Source organism: Thunnus thynnus, chromosome 20 (assembly GCF_963924715.1).
Source record: "Thunnus thynnus chromosome 20, fThuThy2.1, whole genome shotgun sequence".
Taxonomy (NCBI): Eukaryota; Metazoa; Chordata; class Actinopteri; order Scombriformes; family Scombridae; genus Thunnus; species Thunnus thynnus.
The window spans coordinates 13,794,963-13,815,736 of record NC_089536.1 but is presented as its reverse complement, the minus strand read 5'-3'; the positions used below and the strand labels follow the sequence as shown (position 1 = coordinate 13,815,736).

General features: G+C 37.8%; 1 protein-coding gene across 1 annotated transcript in view; it reads right to left on the bottom strand.

Moving 5' to 3' along the window:
• The window catches only part of atrnl1b (attractin-like 1b), an 80,754-nt gene that overhangs the window by 11,309 nt on the left and 48,671 nt on the right, over positions 1 to 20,774 (bottom strand). The window contains exon 26 of the mRNA XM_067575537.1: positions 9,398 to 9,476. Within this exon, the coding sequence (XP_067431638.1) occupies positions 9,398 to 9,476 (79 nt within the window). The remainder of the gene's footprint in view (positions 1 to 9,397; positions 9,477 to 20,774) is intronic.

Here is a 20,774-nt window from a genome sequence, read left to right as displayed (position 1 = left end):
TTCTCATAAATAAGGTACCATAATATTCCAAACATTTCTTAATATAATGGGAATACTAAGAATCAAGGTGAACCATGACATGTAAAATGTATATATCAACATTCAAAACCTGTAAATGATCAATCCATTGACTACATTCAATCAATCTGATGAGGGCAACCTCTTAAGTGATATTTACTGTAATTTCTTTTTCACACACGGTATACTATCACAGAGAAACTTATAAAAGATTGTCCCAAAGGTTCTGCATAGAAATGCTGTGGTTAGGTTACTGCCTAATGGTTGACACCATTTCTGCTGCTCAGACTGAGCAGAAAATAGCTTCTCTTGTTCCCCACTAATCAATATTGTAAAACAACTAGCGCCACACTTTCATCAACAGCGCAGTGTCTGATCGATATCTAAACGGGCCGCCATTTTAGCGCCAAGGACATCACTGATTGGTATTGGATTTGTGATGAGCTTAAGTGTGCTGCATTAAGATCTAATTGTACTTCAGATTACGAAGCACATCAGGTTGCTGTGATGATCGGCCTCATAACATGCCCTTCCTCTGCACTTTGCCGACGTTCAATAAATGTGTCTCTACATGTGCACAAACATACAAACAATATCATGAAAAGTAATACCAAAAGTAATACAGTACATATACACTTAATATAGCACATATATAGTAGGAAAAACCTAAGAATTATAATAATTTTGCTTTCAGATGAGTAAAGCTATTCTTCTCATCATACAAAAGAATAAGAAAATCTATACTTTCTTTTTTGTACACTAGACTGCTTCAGCACTTTCAAATTACCTCACATTGTGCCTTTAATAAAACTGCATGTCTTTTTGGATCAGTTGTATGAGAGTGTTGAGTTTCCTGGTGGTCTCGTTCCTGAATAGGAGTTTGTCCTTGGTGTAGTAATGAACCCTGAGATTCTTGTGTCCAGACCCCCACCCTCACTCACTCGGAATATAATTAAGAATTCATTAGTCCGGCTATTAATTGGCAAAATTCAGATGAGGTCTGGAGAGGTTGATAGCATTGTGAAAGCATAAATGAACAAAATAAAACAAAAAAAAAGTAAAAGATGCTTTGAATCAATGTCTTGTGGTATCAAGGACTCCATCTATGTGATAGGTTTGTGCATGTCATAACAGTGAATGTACTGTTGGGCCTATTGAAGATGTACACAGGAAAACATTAAAGCGATGGAAACGGTGGTATTCAACTAATATGTCAAAAACGTTGATTAGATATTTAGGATCTACCAGTGACTCATCACAGATACTCGCACAGACAGTTCTTCAAAAATAATTCTTATACATTTTCCCTTCAAGTGACTGTGGCATCGAATTACGAAAAGACTTCACACAAGAAAGCAACAGATCACAACATTACTCTCTTAAGTATTTCTTATGAAAGGGTTAAGGGTTTTAATACATTTTAAAAAAGTAATCTAACTTGTCTGAAGCACCAGAAATGACTAACAATAACTGAATAAAATTCATGAAATTTTCAATTTTCCCCAAAATTTAAGTGATATTAATTTTAACAGTTAGAGTTGAAGAGGGCTGCAACTAACAATTATTTTCATTATCAATTAATCTCTTGATTATTTTCTATATTAATTGATTAGTCGTTTGGTCTATAAAATGTCAGAGAATGGTTTAAGCCCAAGATGTAACCCAAAATGTCTTCTTCTTTTGTCCCAATCAAAAGTCCATAGCCCAAAAACATTCAGTTTACTATCACAGAGGACTGAAGACATCAGACAATATTCACATTTTAAAAAATAACTAAAAACAATAAATCGATTATCACAATAGTTGCTGATTAATTTTCTGTGTATCGAGCTGACAATGATTTTGGACAAATCCTTAGATATTTTGTCAAATTCAACTGGCAGATTCAACACTGATCATCATTGTGACATCATGCGATAACTGCTGCCTAATGAGTTCTTTGTAGATCATGTTCAAAGTTGTAAATGTTACAAATGTTAAAAAGATTTTTTTACTTTCGGACACGACAGAAGTAGAGTCAGTATGTAGTCTTTATGAGTGTTCTTCTCAGGCATGCTTTATAAATGCTTTGGTTGTGAAATATCTAATATTTGTTTGATGTGTGTCTTTCAAATGAAGGCAAGTTAAAAGGTTCATAGCATTTGTAGGTTCTGTGTATCATAAATAATGCATTATTTGTTTAGAAGCTGCCCATGTTGAAACATGAACATTAAACCATTTATTTACTGACTGGCCTTCACTGTTGTACATCAACAGACTCACTGGTGGGGAGTGAATGAGGCGAAAGTTCAGATCTCTTCCATGTAAGCACTGCTGTGTTGAGTCACTGTGAAAACATCCCCCCGGGGAGGTACAGCTGAGAGAAAAAAAACAACGGCCATATGAAATTGAGATTGATCACCTGATTGATTTTTCTTGGTCTGTTTTTTGTAGCTCTGATTTTTATACTTGAAATCTGAGGCTCTGTATTAGATTGTTGTACATCTCTACTATTAAACATCTTACAGCAACACCAAACCTATAGATTTGAGCTGCAGGGCCAGCGCAGGTCAAAATGAGAATTTTGCCCTTTTCCAAAAGATAAAAGCAGGATGGAGGTGCCTGGTGGGGTTGTTGCAAAACAAGAAAACAGCTCAGGGCTTATTATGGTTTTCAACAGAAAAACTTCAAAATCCAACAACATTCATCCTAAATGTCAGATAGCAGTAATGTTATTTATCATGTTGCAGAATTCATTTAAAACACCAAAGCATAAGAAGAGAGCAGAAGCAAAGTCAGAGAATGCTCTGCTCTGTGTCCAGCACATGCATCTAAAATGTGCTGGGAATACAATCATCAAGGGGTCGGCACAATACCAGAGAGATTTTAGAAATGAATACTAAGTTAATGACAAAAGGCAAGAGTGAATTCCGTAAAACCAATTAACGTTTGTGCAATGACAGACTGATTTTGTCAAGAATACAAGCTGGAGCCATTCACTGTTGTGATAAGGTTGGGCATGGGGTGCATTGCTATGCAACTTGATTAATTTAGCAAGTGAGAGCATGAATTATCTGTCTTGTGAATACAGCATTTTGTTCCCTTCATTGGATTCTATAAAAGGGTCGGTGTCATCCCGCCTCTGAGCATATTCTACACCTTAGCAGGTCACTTTGTCCTTTTCAAAGATCACTGGCTGTACCAGCAGGCAAAAAATAAAACTTAAAAATTAGACAAATGCAAAAAAAAAATCAAAGACTTTATGTCAAGTATGACGTAGTCTGTTTCTGGATTTCCTTCTATTGACATTAACATTCAATTCTCCATGTTGATGCATACTTTCAAACTCTACATACATACTGTGATTAATGGACTGAAGATATCCAGTCTAATAAACTGCCAGTGCATACCACATTGATGAGATTTCGGTGCAGTTGAGTGGTTGTGTGTAGGCTGAAGAACTCATTAGAAAATATGAATACCATGTATTATCGCAGTTGCATGATTACAAGCATAACATGTTACCTTACTATATTTCTATAATTTGGTTTTGCTTATTACCAGGACAGCTTCTAAGCTTACGAGTTACAACCTAAAGTGAACTCCTAATCACAGTAACACTCCATCCTCTTTAACTTTAGAGGAAGTTATTAGAGTGCAAACTTCAAACTGAACAAGGGACAATCAAGGTGACCAGGGGCTTAAGAGTAGGATAATCTTATTATAGCAATCGATGACTGCTGATTGAGCTCTTCAGTGGAAGAGCACTGGTGTGAAACTATGCCATGTGAGAAGAGGGACATGTGAGAATTATGTGGTTAGTAATGTATTCCTTTCACTTTTATCAATGCAAGCATAATGGCAAATAGCAAATAGCAAATTAGACCACCGAGCTATATCAGGTGGTCTAAGGTGGCTGCAGCCAGTGTGTAAAAATGATATTTTGTGCCACAGGAGGTCATCTTTAAAGGAATAGTTTAACATTTTGGGAAACACGTTTATTCGCTTTCTTGATGAGTTAGATGAGACGATTGTTACCACTGTGATGTCTTTACACTAAATATGACACTACAGCCAGCAGCCAGTTAGCTTAGCATAAAGAAAGCTAGCCTGACTCTATCTGAAGGTAACAAAAGCCACTTTCCAGCACCTCTATAGCTCTAATTAACATTTTACATCTCATTTGTTTCATCAGTACAAAAAATGGAACCCTTCCTTTTACAGTCTCCTGATTAAATATTAATTAATTAAATATTTAACCGGTAAATATATGGTAAATTATATTATATTATTGGGTAATTACCACTGGTAATAAATGGGTAAATACAGAGAAACTACAGCTGAAATACTAAGAAAAACCTCCACTACTACTCATCAACGCAACTAAGTATCATGTAGTTGTAAACAATTTAGGTTGGTAATAACTCAGATATAATTGTGTACTTCCTAGGAAGTAACCAATTCTTAGGCAACCCATTCTTACAAACACCTCCTCTATTACCCATCAATTCAAGTTACAATTGTAGTTATCCAAGGCATATGTTGGTAACAGCCACCATAATAGTTGATGAGTAATAGTGGAGGTTTTTCTTAGTATTTTAGCTGTAGTTTCACTTTATTTACGTACTTATTACCAGTAGTAATTACTCAATAATATACTATAATTTACCATATATTTACCATATATAAATACAAAGTCATTAGGGGACTGTAAAAGGAAATGTTACCCAAAAAACAAAGTGTAAAAAACAACACGTGTGTTCACGGGAAGTGATGTGTTGGACTATAGTAATCGGATTTTGTTACTTTTGCACAGAGCCAGGCTAGCTGTTTCCAACTGTTTCCAGTCTTTATGCTAAGCTAAGCTAACAGGCTACTAGCTGTAGCTTCACATTTACTGTACAAACATGAGTGTGATATCAATCTTGTCATCTAACTCCCAGCAAGAAAGCAAATATGTGTATTTCCCAAAATGTCAAAACTATTCCTTTAATGTGAAAGGGGAAAAAAAGAATCAGAGAACCCAAGAATACTCAGAAGAAAATAGGAACTAAACTACATCAGTGACACACCACATGCAACACGTCATTGCCCTTGCACTTAGCCTTTGCAGCCATCACTTTCCTGTCCTTAGCTGACACGACAGTCATCAGCTATAGTCTGGCCACATCCATTACCAACGTCACTGCAATCACAACGTCTATGGGCTGATGATAGCTTTTAATAAACAGATGCTAATTAGTTACTGGTGAATTTAGTAAATGGTACGCTTAAATGTGCTGAGAGAAATAATGGTCCTTTTAGTGGTAACCACTGCTCAATGACAGTTTTGAGTGCTTTTAGAGTGCCAGTAAAATATCACCGCTTCACACCATGGTCAGTATATGTCTCCTGTTTGGATGATGTTTTGCTATAGCAGGGCATATGTTATGTGAGGTGTGTGCTTGTATGAGTGTGTGAGAGAGAGAGATAGCGAGGGGGGCTGCATTAGATACAGCCACATGTTTGTGTGTAAAACATCTCTGTGTTGCAGTCTCGTGAAATGTCAGTGCCCCCTCCCTCCCATTTCCCCCCACAGGTAGCTTCAAAGAGGTCAGCCCTCATCCTCCTCGGTGGCATTTACAGCTGTTGTCTTTTCATGCCTTTGTCTCCGGGCGGGATCCAAGTCTCATCTCCAGCCCTCAACTAAAATTATTCAAATACAACAGCTGCATATTTGTTTATGAGGTCCTTTCAGCTCCCGACAAAAAAGAAAGGCCTTATCCAATTAGCGCATTAGTGTGGTAAAAGATCAGCCTAGTAAGATTAAGTCAATGCCAGGAATTACATGTTTGCAAGTCTGTGAAGCTGTTAGTGATTACCGCTTTTCAACATTACATGTAGACAATGCTTACTTGGTAATATACAAATATTTATTTTCAATGTGTTTCTGGTAAAATATACATACACAGTTTTGTAAATCAAGCCCAGAAATACTACCACAGATTTCACATTTAAAAGCCAATAAAAAAAGAGTTCAATCAGGATCATCCATATGCCACTTGGCTGGATCAGTGTCTCATTATTGTCTCTGCCATCTCTGGAAGCCTCATTAAGACTCATTCATTCCATGTCCTTATGTCAGATGGGGGCTTGTGAGCATTAAATGGCCTCCAGCCCAATTCTTCCATCCTGTATTTGGACACGCGCAATAAGTGCATGGGCTGTTCACAAACCCCTTTAAATTAAAAGGACACAATGTTCAGTAAAGAGCCAATCAGTTCACCAATGAGACGAGATTAGCGGAACAGATTTAGTTTCACTAATATCATACAAGTTTTGGCAATGTCTCAACACAAGTCAGCAAACACCAATTCCACTGAAACTCTTGTTATTAGAGATTGTTTAAAGGGTGAGATGGTGATTCTACTGTGGTAAGGAAAATTACTATCACATCATTCATTACATACACCCTCACACTATTAGGAGGGACAATTTCTTTACATTTGGATCAGTTATCACTTTATCAACGGGAGCTATGGTTTTATTATTCAAAGTATCCAAAGAGGACCAATTTAAAACACAGACTCATATTTTTAATGTCCAGTATCACCAGTCTGTTTGCAGTCCCAGGGCGTCAAATACCGACGCTTTGTCACACCCCTCGGCGTCTGATACCAACACAAAAGGCGCCCTTTAGAGTCTGTATGAGACGTACCTGGCTTTCAACTAGACTCACAGGTCAGTCTCTTAACGCTTCGCATCATTTCCAGTAAGGCGTGTCCTTGACAAAATGTAAGGGTATGTAAAGCGTAGATTTGTTAGCGGCTGTTCTCGCTGCCATTCAAGCAACTACTCTGTCTGGTATCGCGAGATTAGCTTTCAACTAACTCCAATGTAAACCCCTCTGCATCATTATTGGACGTTTATATAAGGTGACATTTTCCTTTTTAGGAAGAGGTGGGTTGTTGGATGGCTTGATAGTTAGATGGCAGAAAGTGGACTTTGCTGCAGGAGAGTTAGGGGGTTGTTCAGTTGATATAAATAATTCAATGTATTATGTCATACAACATAAATTAACTGCTCAATTTAAATGTGTATGTTTCATTAACTGCAGTATGTGATGTGCAAACTTTGAAAGAAAGTACTGATGATAGACCATAAAGACAAAACATGTATTCTCAGTACAGTGATTTCCATGACTGATACACATGATGCCCCGCTACAAATGATTCTGCTAATTTGGGTATTATTGTGGGCCAGAGTTAACGACTACTTGCATAGCTGGACCACCCAAACAGCACTGAAGAACATCCTCTAGGCGATTACAGCGTTCAACAAAAGGTTACCAGCACAGTTTCTCTTTACGGCTTTTCTTCAAAAGTAGGGCACCTGAAAAATGGCACAGGAACCTTGAGGTATTACCAGTATTTTCCTCAGGTTTGTATTCTTTTAAATTGGTAAGGCTGATAAAATCCAAGGACCAGATATCTAAATATTCCACAAAACATTTTTTTAGTATGATGGTAGTAAAAGTAACATAAATTATGTGCAAAAACCTTTTCTGCTAACAAGACTCAACTGTATTCAGTGAGGAATATTCAATCAAAATTGTATATTATAGGCTGCTATCATCAAATCCTTAATAATTTTGCTTTTGCAGCTAATAAAAGCTGGTAACAAATCCTAACAGAACCCCAGTGGATTTTAGGGAGTAGAATGGATTAAAAATATTAGCACAATGAGGAATGTAAAGGTCACTTATGGATTGGATCATGTTTCAAAGAAGAAATCTGATCACGTCTTGTTGCTTATGTAATAAAAATGTTCGGCTGGCACTTAAACCGAACTTTACACTGAAGACTCCAACTGAACCTGCACTTGCACACATAGCAATATCAGTATACTGTAGATATACAGCACCAGTCAAACATTTCTCATTCAAGTGAATAGGAAGGTGTGTCCAAATTTTTGAGTGGTACTGTATAAAAACTGAGAGATCAATTATTTCCTATATATGAACTGATCTGTCATCTGCGACTAAATATCCCAGTCCCTCTCATAAGTTCTTCTCACAGTGACAAAACTTTTCAATCACCTGAAATTAAGAGATGAAGGTTTTTATTTAACGATTTATTTATTATCATCTGGCAGCTGAAGGGCAATGACAAACAGATGATACGAATGCCAAGAGCAGACCAAAAAAGTGAGCAGAATTTCAATGACGAGAGCCCATCTGCCTGCATTAATTTTCATTGACTTTAATTCTTTGGATAGGCATGATTCTGAGTCACGGTAGCTATCATTCTTGTTTATTTTCAGATATCAATTAGAGGATATAAAATCCAGATCCTATGATTATCATTGTCAACCCCAAAGGGGAAATAAAGTGGGAGCTTTATTAGTCAACTGCAGGTCATAAGGCTGGATGTGCACCAAATTAATCTTCCTGCTATTGAGTATCATACGGCATCTACGAGAATATAGGATTCACTCTGAGGAAATGGAAATGATGCTTGCTCTTATAAACACCAGTAACCACTCCAAGCAGTTCCAGTTAAGGGCAGTGAAGTGAATTTGCATACATTTGCTTTCTTCCTCAGTTTCCTGCAGAGTATCTTTCTGGCCCTCTTCTTTAATTTCTACTGCCAATCATCTCATCTTTTACCCCTTTTTATCCCCATCTTTTCTCAACCCTATATTTCATAGCAACACTGAATATTAATATTTTTTTTCCATCCCCTTTTCCTTAAGTCATTCACAGCATCTTTACTGGCTTTCTTCACCCCCTTTTCCACCGGTCCACTTTAAAATGAATTGTCTTTATTCTTTTCAGCCATTTTCACCATTTTTCTAATAAAAAATTCATCAAGTACTGGAACATCTTTATTTTTTGAAGAAACATTTGAGAAGAGCAGATACAAACCTTCTCTTAATAGTGGTCTAAAAGCTCCTAAAGAACTCAAGTTGGTATTAAGATATGTGCTGATGTTCCAACTCAGGCATGTGACATCATCAGCCTAATTGAAGCAACTGAGCAATCAGCTGGCACATCTGGTATGTATTAGCTGTTGTTTCCCCAACAACTCTACATGCTCCCGATGATGGTTTTAAAGTTAAACCAAAAGACTGAAACTGCAAATATGCCTCCGTCCTTCTCAGAGTAACTCTGCCTTTTATAAATGTTCACTGTATTTTATATTCATTTATCAAGATTACATCAAGTTTATCTTCCTGTAATTATTTCTGGATGCATACTATAAAAAAAAGGTGGTGCCAATTGTGCTCTTCTGGTCTTTGTTAAATGCAGTTTGCTGTAGTTTTCAACAGTGTTTCAGAAGAATTGGGGCACCATCATGTTGAGGAAAATAACATATGTCAAGCGTATCTCAAGTAAACAGAGTGTATTTCATGGACTTACTTCTCTCCGCCGTGAAGCCCAGCAGGTCTGTTTGATCTTCCACACCACTGCTGCCACCAGGAGAAGCGACAGAAAGCAACTGGGATGACAGAGAAAAAATACTGTCAAACATGATGATGTCAAGAAGACTTTTACTATAACAGCTGTCGTTGGAAAACTGCCCATATTCTTTACACACAGGGAGCAGTCTACCCTTGGGTATTTTAAGTATTTATGGCCCGTAAAGGTAGTTACTGAGAACAAAAAAAGGCTGCCAGCACTGTTGAGTTTAATTTTACCATGTTGCAAGTTTGACTCTATTAACTCACGGCATATGCTACCACAAAACTAGTTAATTTGGTTTAAAGGAATACCAATAAAATGCTTCCCTGAAACATGACAAGTTCTCTTATCTGAGCAAGAAGACAGTTAACCAACATAAAATTAGCTAGATTTAAAATTTTAAAGACATAAAGCTGTTATTTTAAAACAATTTTCAATGGCTGAAACAGGATGGACTTGAATATTCAAAGTTTCTGTCTAACTTAAAAAGACAAAACCTGGGAGATGATTTGAGGAGGTAACATATTCATTTTTCAGTAGACTGAATATTTTGGCCGATTACTTCAATTAATAACCCAATGGTAAAACCATTAGTCTTAGGGAAATTCTGCAAGGTCCAAATGATACTGGGATAGAAAAATATGACTGATTGAGAGCTTCCACTTCATTATCCTGCTGACAGATGAGAATGTAAAGATTATTATGTGCTAAAGAGACATTCTGCACTTTTTATTGGCTTGTCTGAGCAACATGTGGGACACTGAATTCTTAACGAACAAATTCTTGCAGATGGCTGATTCTTGATCTCTCTGTGAGCACTATTTAGTATCAAAGAGTGCATATATGGATGCCTTAGATGTTTGTTAAGCTAGCTTGCACTGCATGCACTGTGGTTATGATTAAATATATGGGAAATTAGTGGTTAGCGGCAGAGGTGGGAGTAAGTCACACATGTGCAAGTCACAAGCAAGTCTCAAGTCTTAACCTTCAAGTCTCAAGCAGGTCCCAAGTTAATGCGGTGAGAATCAAGGAAGTCAAGTCAAGTCGAGTCCCTGCTATAAGTCAAGCAAGACAAGTCAAGTCATTGCTCAGGTCAAGCAAGTCACAAGTCAAGTCATACGAAATTCTGATGATCTACCAGTTTCCACATTTAAATCAGTTAAAAGACTGTAGTCATGAAAAGCTGAGTTTTATTTTCAACATTAATGAAAACTGTTGCAGCCTGCTTACACCTTATAAATCTTACTGATATTTGATATTTTGTGGCAATCAATAACAAGCCTCCTAAATGCATAACAATGTAGAGTGAGGCTAATATAGCCCCATACCTCTAAAGGGCTCTAAAGTGAAAATAGAAGTATGACACAAAAAATTTACATCATAGTGTTAAGCCTCCTGCCCTTGCTCCCCTTCAGAAGGGTCACACCGTTTCTCCTTGGCATCATCTAAATATTATATTCTATTATCATTATATTATCAGCACCTGTCTACGGTGCTTCTCATTGGACTTTTAGCTACTTAAAATAAAAAAGTCCTAACAGCTCTGATGAAGCCCAGGATTTATCCATAAGGGCTGTTTAATAACATGCTGTTTCACTGTATACTGTACACAGTGTACTGTGCAGCAGAACACAGAACATTAATTACCGTCCTGTTGGCATGCTGCTGAAGTTACCACTGATGTGACACTTGCCATGTGCGTACATGCGCACATCACTCTCTCAATTTAAAGACAGACTTACTGTTTCTGCTGCCTTGTGATGCTGCAGGTATTTAATAAAGTCAAAGGAAAGAATCTGACACACAGCAGCTGTGAGCAACAAACAACATCAGTACTGATGTTTCTGATACACCCTGGATAAAGTTAGTGACACGTGAATGACATTATTTTAAGATTCAGACATTAATCTAACACTTTTCAGACCTGTCTCACATAAATAGCAGTATTCTGATGGACATTTCAGTAGGTTATGTTATTGATGTGAAATACTAGAAGTAAAAGAAGCTAAATAAATGAAAGTTGATTTGTGATGTTGGAGAGCTCTGTGTGTACACATCTCTGCTGACTAAAGACACACAAACTGTGGCGTTTGCACTTTCTGCACTTTTCATAATGGACTGATCTCTGTGCTGAAATGTGGAGAAAAGCCTGAAACACTGGAAACTGCTCAGCTCACTGCAGTAAGCACCGTATTTCTCCCCCTCCCTCCGACACACTTTTATATAAAAATGCCAGTTTTGAGGACCAGAAATATGCAGACTTTGGCTCAAAACATTCAGGGCTGGAGCAGTGGCAGCACTCAGGACCTCCAGGATGGAACCAGAACTTTGGCACCGCGTTCACAGCTGTTGTGTTCACTGTTGCTGCTGACATGAACACAAACGAGACTCAGGAGGTTTTCTGTGAATGATAAACATCCAGTATGTTTGGTGTCAGTTTTACACCGAATATTTGGGAACAAATTAGCTTTCTTTCAGCTTCTGGGCGAATATTATTTTTGGACTGGCCCCCTCCATGATAGCTGCCTCCTGCATTGGCTTCTGCTGGTCTGCCACATCCTAGTGGGTTGCCAGGTTTGCACGCATTACACTAGAAATCACCCTATCATGTTTCAAAAACAATAAGTAACTTCTCATTATCTAGAAAAATGCAAATATTTTATAAAAAAGTCAAGTCCTTTCGAGCAATCTGTCACAAGTCAAAGTCAAGTCGAGTCTTTTATCAATGTTTGTCATGTAAGTCTCAGGTCCTCAAATTTGCGACTTGAGTGAGGTCATTTGACTTGAGTCCCCCACCTCTGGTTAGTGTCAACTGTATATCTAATAGACTAAGAGTTAATTTACTTTCAGTGCAAGCATTTCAAGAGGGTAATATTTTTCAAATATCCTCATATTAAAAAAACATTAAATGGCTGCATTTATATAGCGCTTTTACCCAAAGCACTTTATAATGTTTCTGCTTCTCAATCACCCATTCACACACACACTCACACACCAATGGAGGCAAGCTACCACGCAGGGTGCTGACAGAAACATCGGGAGCAATTTGGGGTTCAGTCTCTTGCAAACCAAATCAAACCACCGACCTTCTGATTGGTGGACGACCTGCTCTATCTCCTAAGCCACAGCCACCCCACATCCATAAAAATATTAGTGCGTACTAAAAATAAAGAAGGGAAATTCTGAATCATTAACACGTAATTTATCATTTTCTTATATTCGTTATCAACTCACTGAATTACAAGGGAACATGACCCTGTTCCTGATGTCTGGCAACAAGGATAATCATATTTGGATTTGAAACACATGGGGTAATATGAGAAATGAGCCCTCATCATTAGGGGCCAGCCATAATCTAAAATAGGCAGTCTGAAACACATGACTAGCTCTAATATCATGAGATTATTTGTTTGATTTTTAAAACTTTTGCAACCGATGCAATTAGCCCACTAGTTTTCAGAGAAAGAGGATAGGAAAGAAGATAAATTCATAAAAAGAGGAAGAAGGGAATTTTCATTCAATTCAGTCCAATTTTTATGAGTTGGGATTCACTCTGTAAGTTAATCAATCCCTCTGTAGTAAGTCTGAAATTTTATATGGTAAATTAACTAAAACTGGTTACTAGATTTTTAAGATATACGTGTTGTTCCCCTTATAAGTAGCAGAGAGGCTTTCCATTGGTAAAACTTTGTATAATTCTCCCTACCACTGTGTTACTGTTGGGGGTTTGTCTTTAATCCACCGGAACAAAGTAGATCCACAAGCTAGCCACAACAGTTTTGTTACAAGAATATACATATGTATACATATATATATGTGAGGGGTTAAGATCAAAACCTTCTGGCAAGAATCCCAACAAAAACAATGCAGGTTCCAATTTAATTTCTATGTGCAAGATTGTGCAAAGCTCTTTTTAAATTATTTTTCCAGAAACTTGCAATCACAGGGCGTTGCCATATTAGTAGGGCTGTAGTTTGCTGGTCGACTGGTCGATTAGTTGGTCGATATGCTCTCGTCCGACTAAATTCTCATTGGTGGAATAATCTCTGTGTTATTTTCATAAGGAGAAAAGTGCTACATCAATAGCTTTCCAGGAGTAATCCATTATTTCCTGCAGCGGGAGGGACTAACTAACAAATTACCTGTGAAAACACCACCAAACACCCCCGTTGTTTTCACAACTTTGAACTCGCCCAACTTAATGGAGACTGCTGGGTCTAACTGTATTTAACATTTACTGAACGTACTGAACGTTTACTGAATCTGTGTTTCTCCATAATGACATAACGAGAACCCCCGCCAGGCCAAAAAAAAATATTTTTTAATATTTGATATCCGAATGAATATCCATTCAACGAATGAATATCCATTCAAATGTGCAAAAAAGTGCAAAAAAGTATGTGGAAGATATTCCCTATATAGCATGGAGTGAGAGGAGGAAGTCTCTGCTTCAAAAAGGTCTCAGATTGTTTTAACACCTTTTGCAAACTAATTTTCAATAACACCTTGCCCATGTCCAGGTAGAAAGAAGTTGTTATTAAGTATTGGTTGAAGGGGTGATGAAAAATTTCCATAGCCAGACCATTTAGAAATATCATACTATGATTTTAATGTGTTTGAATACAATTATATTTTTAATATCTGTAGAGAGTTGGACTTTGTTTGACAAATAACTTAGTAAGGAATGTGGGTGACAGCACGAGGAGTCAATGTGGGTTTTTTTGGCTTCTAAGAAATGATGTATCCAATTATAAACTGTTTGAGCATGGAAAGCCAAATTATAATAGAGAAGGTTGGGTGGGGCTATCCCCCCTCTGTCTATGGGAGTCGCAGTGTTTTCGTTTTCACTCTAGCTTTCCTCCCATGCCACAAGTATCTAGAAATAGACTTTTCAATATCATAAACTGTGGTTTTTGTAATACAGAAAGGGCATTTGCATTGGGTCAAGAAGCCTTGGTAGTATGTTCATTTATCTCAAGCTCGGTCTGCCCATTCAAGAAAGGGGTAAGCCCAGCCAGCAATTCAGACCTGTTTTAATTCATGCGATGTTTGTAAAATTTTGTTTATAAAGATGACTGATATTTGCAGATATTCTAATTCCAAGGTAAGTAAATCTAGATGGTGACCACTAAGGGAAATCGGCAGGCTCGTTAAAATTCTCTAAGGGGAGAGCTTCAGATTTCACAATCTTATTATCTCATGATAATCTGAAATTTTAGAGAATTCATTTATGATGGAGAAGATTATGGGAATTGAAGATTCAGGGGTTTTAACAAAAAGCAAAACATGTGTGTAGAGTGCATTTCTGTGATCCAATCTGGCCAATTCAACTCCATTATCCTTCATGCTTCCTTATCATTTCTTCCAAGGGCTCAAGAGCTAGTGCAAAAAGGAGGGGCTACAGGGGGCAAGCTTTGCACATTCCTCTCTGGAGGTAGAATGGGTCTGAGCAGCATCCATTAACAAGGACCTTGGCCATCTGTGATTTCTACAATATTTTCACCAAATTGATAAATGTGTCCCCTTGCTTAAATCTCTTCATTGCATTGAATAAGTTCTCCCATTGCACCCTGCCTTTTCAACATCTAGTGAAATGGCAAGAATTTTGGTTCTGGTGATCTGAGAGTACTGGATAATATTTAATAATTGTTGCATGTTTGTATGGGAGTTAATATGTTAATAATAAATCTTGTTTGGTTGGGATTGGTCAGGTTTGGAAGAAATCTCTCCAACCTGGTAGCAAGTACCTTGGCCAGTATCTTACAGTCTACTCCTATCAGACTGATCAGTCTATATGAGGAACAGCTCTCAGGTTGTTTGTTCTTTTTAAGTATTAAAGATACATGAGCCAGATTAAGGGTAGGAGAGAGACAGACATTTAGGAATGACTCAGAAAACATTGGTTAAAGGTTCCACTAAGTTAACAAATTGCTTGTAGAACTCTGAATTAGGTCCTGGTGCTTTCCCCCCTTGTAAGTTCCCAATAGCCTCACGTACTTCCTTTTCAGTAATTGGAGAGCATAAGGTCGCCCTTGCATCGACAGGCAGAGTTGGCAGTGCTATTTTGTCAAAGAACTATTACTCAGGGTAGAACTGTATTTAAATTCCAATGTGTATAGTTTTCCATAAAAATCCTCCGTAATTTGGATAATATGTTTTGTTTCAAAGTGTCTTACACCATTTTTCTCTAAGAGTAAAAGTATTATATTATCTTCCTTTCGGCCTTTGACTAAACGTGCCAGTAGCTTTTCTGGTTTGTTGCCATACTCCAAAAAAAATATGTTTTGCATAGAAAATTGCCTTTTCTGCTTTTCCAGTAAGAAGCTGGTCAAGGGAAGAGGGAGCAGTTTCAAGTTTGTGTCGGGTTTTCTTAGTAGGTGGGAATTTAAATTCAATTCCAAATGTACCTTTAAGGTTTTTTTTCTCAGGTAAGCTTTGGCTGTTTCCCATAAAGTTGATGCAGATGTGTCTGGAGTGTGGTTAGCAGATAAAAAAAATACCCCACTGTTCCTTCAGGTATAATATTAATGAGGAATCACTGAGCAAAATAGGATTTAGACGCCAATGTCTGGACAGAGGGTCATAATATGGAGGGTCCGATTCTAGATAAACTGAAGAGTGATCAGAAAGGACACATGAATTAATCCTGCATATGTGGGAACAATCTAAGATAGATCTTGACACAAATAAGTAATCAATTCTTGAATAACTTTTATGTGGATATGAAAAGAATTTATAATCCCTTTCTTTGCGGTTTATTGTCCTCTATGCATCCAGCAATCCTAGTTCACAACATAGTTATTTTTGTTGCCTTTGACACTTTCAGTGGTGCCAGTTGTTTGGGAGGATTATAATCGATTACCATTTTCAGGCCACAGTTGAAGTCATCCCCAGGATTATATTATTAGTGGGTATGGATGAGACAACTGCCAAGAGTCTAGAGTAAAAGGCCCTGTCAAATACATTTGGAGCATAAACAGATCCTATTAACATGAAGTCCCCAAAAATGACTATTAAGGACTAGGCTATTAAAATATATCTTCCATTTTTATCTGATAAGAGTTTTATCAAAGGTGATGTTGAGCTTTTCATGAATTAATATTGCTATTCCCTTACTCTTAAGAGTTATATGAGGAGTAAAAGACCTGTCCAATCCATTCCCTCATAGGTTTTAAGTGTTCTGTGTTGGTGAGATGTGTCTCTTGTAACATAGCTATTCCAATGTTAACTTTCTTTATCTCTGACAGAATCTTGTGCCTTTTCACTGTACTGTTGATACCCCTAATACTGAGTGTGGTAACTTTGGTAGCACTCATTCTATTCAGTCTTTAGTACATCTGGCTGTGCCTTCAGAGTTTGCTGTGCTCCGCATTGGTCCCATCTAGTCTGCATTGAAACACTGATAGAGCAGCCGTGTATCTCATCTAGAACTGGATGTTCTTGCTGACGAGTTGTTGGCGCACTCTGTTGAATTCACAGAATTTCTTCCTCACAGCTGCAGAGAGATCTTGCTGTATAAAGAAAGATTGCCCCTTTTAGTGAAGACTTCATTTAACCTTGATTGCGTCCATTATTTTCAGTTTGTCTCTTGAGTTATGGAGTTTAATTATGACGGACGATTTCGTTGCTCCCTTGGTGCCAGGCTTCTATGGGCTCTGTCGATCTTTATGTGGCCTTTCTCCATCTCCAGACCAAGGACCCTTGGGAGCCAAGCTTCAAAGAATTGCATGGGTTGTCTTCCTTCTATACCCTACTTAAGGTTGGTGATGTGTATATTGTCTCATCTGTTCCTGTTCTCCATATTATCTGCAAGCTCAGTTAGTACTTGTATCTGTATTTGGGATTCTTTGAGTTGTTCTAGATTTGTCACTTTGTCTTCCATGGTGGATACTTTCTCTTCAGCCTCAGTGATACAGTTTGCTTGAGTGTCCAGCTTGTTGCATTAAGACAAACAAATTTCTCATTCATTACTTTGCTGATATTTTTGTATATTCCACTGTGAGTGACTCACTGCTAACCGTAGCCCTGTTAGTTTCAAGTGAAGTTGCTTCTTCTATTAGTTGTTGTCTCATTGTTTTTGGAACTCTTTGTTTCTGAGGCATATTCACATTGCCACTATGCCGTAGCGTGGTGATATATTGCTTGAAATCTTCAGTAAGGAAGAGATTGTTGGTGCAGTGGCAGGAGTTCAATTGAAACTCGTTTACACAGCAGCCATCACGGTGACGTTTGATATTTAAACTTGAGTATGCTTTCTATTTGCTTTGGCACACCTGCCAAATCCATTGGCGGGGATCTCTGAAGAAAGTGATATTGCCTGCCTGTGAGGAACGTAACATTGAAAGTACGGTGGAAGCAAAGAGGAAAAAAGGAAGAAAAGTGGGATTTAAGTGATGAGTAATGGAAAACTCTGTACTTCAAACATCTTGTAATCGCATGTGGAATTTATTTTAGGAGGTAAGCAAGCTGGGATCCCTTTCATTCTTTTAGAAGTACTTGCACCATCTTAGACACCTTTGAAGATAATGGTGGATGGAGAGGGGAGTTGTGAAGGCTTGAATGAGATTTTTTTCATGTAGCAGAAGTGACAAAAATCCCCAGACAGATGTTTGGCTTTCATCATCTGTATTTTAGACAGTAAAGAAGCTTAAATCCCCTTTGCTGTTCCTTCTGCTTCTGCTGTTAATAAAAAGGAGTTCTGCAATCATTCATGTTCTCACTGCCAATACTGAAGAACAAAAATACATTTCTTAACACAAGGAGCTGCTCTGTAGTTTTCCACAAGTAGTTATGGATATGGGATTGGTTGATTTGTAGATCTAGTAACAGTACAGGTAGGTGTGAAATTTCACTCACCCAAGCAGCGCACATTAACCTTAAAAAAAATGACAGGAAGCTGTCCCACATTATAATAAATTTCCCGTCTCACTATTGAACTATGTCTTTATCCCATTTTACATTATTATCACCATGTGTTTTTCATTGTATAAAGCCAAACTATTTCTCCCTTTAGATAGTGAATAGTGCAGTGCCCATTTAAAGCATACCTGTTCAGAATGAGCCGACTGATTGGGTTCCAATATGGCTGCTTGCAGCTTTCTCGAGAACTGCTCACCCAAACAACTTCACACTTGACACTGTACTTCCTCGGGTCTTCAGCTATACACCCGCCAAGTGTGAAGTCTATCGGATGAACAGTTGTCGAGAAAAGAGAAGGACAGACAGACCCCTGCCTCTATAGTTAGATAATGAAACACAACGTGTAATGTAAATGCTTTGGACTTTTTCTCAACTCTGTTGTTTGATCTTACACTGAACTCAGCTTTACTCTCTTTTACTTACATGCTCATTTCTGTAACCTCAAGGCTACAGTTACCACGAGGGAAAACAATCAATAAGATCTATACCCACTTTTTAAAGACTTTTCTGAATGCTGAAGTCTATGAGGCCTCAAGAGATGACTGGAGTAGTTTTGCAAATAGCATCTTTAAAATAGCTGTTTTATGAATTAAGTTGGTATTACACAGATGCTTTTTTCTTAAAAAGTCTATTGCTTGCACATATATGGTGTAAACACATACTGACGCTAATGTGGACATGTAATTCTGCACGCAAACACACACATACACACACACATATATATATATATTATATATATATACACACACACAAATACATGTGACTCGAATGAGGATGATTTTTTTAATTAGTATCAATCAGACCCAGAGGTGCCACTGCTAGTATAGTGGAGCATCCTATTAGAGAATTTCTTCAGCATCTATTCAAAATGCATAAAACAATCAGACTCTAACTAGATTTCAACTCAGGCAGCATTGTGGTGGTAAATATTGTCTATGAAGTCATGAAATCATAAGATGAGGGAGAAAGGAAATTGTCTAAAAGGTTTGTAGTGAAAAAGGTGAACAATATTTGAATAAACAGAGAAACAGTAGGAGAAAATAGAGCTTGCTCCCAGTCATGCCGTCATTTCCTCACTCTCCATCTCATAAAAGGAGGGCTAGAAACCCTGTGGGGCGATTTGACATTTTGTCATCAGGCTGATTATGTTTCCTGCAGGTTCACCCCTCCAAACCTCCCACACACACACACCACTGCTTGAGACTCTATAACAGCCTTTTTGCTGAGTTTATGGGTCAGGGAGAACTGGACAACAAGAATGCAAACAAAGACTTGAGAGAATTAGTATAACCTGCATAGTGATGTAAAAAACAGAGGCTTAAAAAAAATTCAATTTTGTTGGATTCAAAATGCACCAACCGGTATGAGAATTCAACTACCTTTTAAATTTAAATGCAATTCAACATTCAAAAGAAGTGCATTGCTGATTGAAATATGCTTAACATATTTCATAGATGTCATAATTAACTATGAATGCAAATGTTATGGATGTGTTTGCTTAAATGATTGTACAGAATGAAAAGCATTTCAATAAATATGCTGTTCAGATGTAGAGGATGTACTGTAGATCGTTAGAAATCTGTCTCACCATGACTTTCCCCTGCACAGGTGGAAACTCACTCACTTCTTATTTCGAAAAGACTAAAACTTTAGCTTGTTTTGTCCAGTTTTTTCTTTTTTTCTCCATGTCTGTTTTATGACCCTATTCAAAATGGTTACAAATGATGCAAGCGGCAGTCACAGGTATTTCAAATAAAATAAGCCTCGCCTCTCTCTTGCCTTTCCTCCCAAGAATCCCTGAATTTGGCTGTTCAACTGTAATTTGATCGGATGGAGGAAGACGATAACCGATTGTGTGACAGTTTTTCAGGAAAGTTATTGTGGACTGGGCAGTGATGGGCAGGTGCCTTGGGCAATAGCTGTCTTCTATTCCCACCCTGACAGCTACACAGATAATGTGTTACTCTGTCAGCTACTTCAGGCAGCATACCTTCAACTGAAATGAACACACACAGAAGCTGCACGAAGGTTTATGTCAGCGTCTATCACAGTATGTATGAAAATGACTGTCCCCGTCATAGACACTGACCTAATGATTAAAACAAACTTACAGGCTGGAAGAAATGTTATTATACTCATTGGCTGTTAATTTATGCAGACTTTGCTGTGCTTTTGAGACAACTCCATTCATTTCAAACATTTCATTGAGGAAAGACTTTCACTGCAGCTTTCTGAAAAATCATTAAGAGCCCTCATATCTTGATCGCCCACGCCTTCTCTTTTGATGGCACTTGCAGAGCAATATACCCCTATTTAAATGGTTACCGTCAGTCCATTTGCCACTTGAAAAAGGAAATTGCTGCCTTGAAGACACAAGAAGCATTTACCGCACATGTACTCTGTTAACATAACTGGG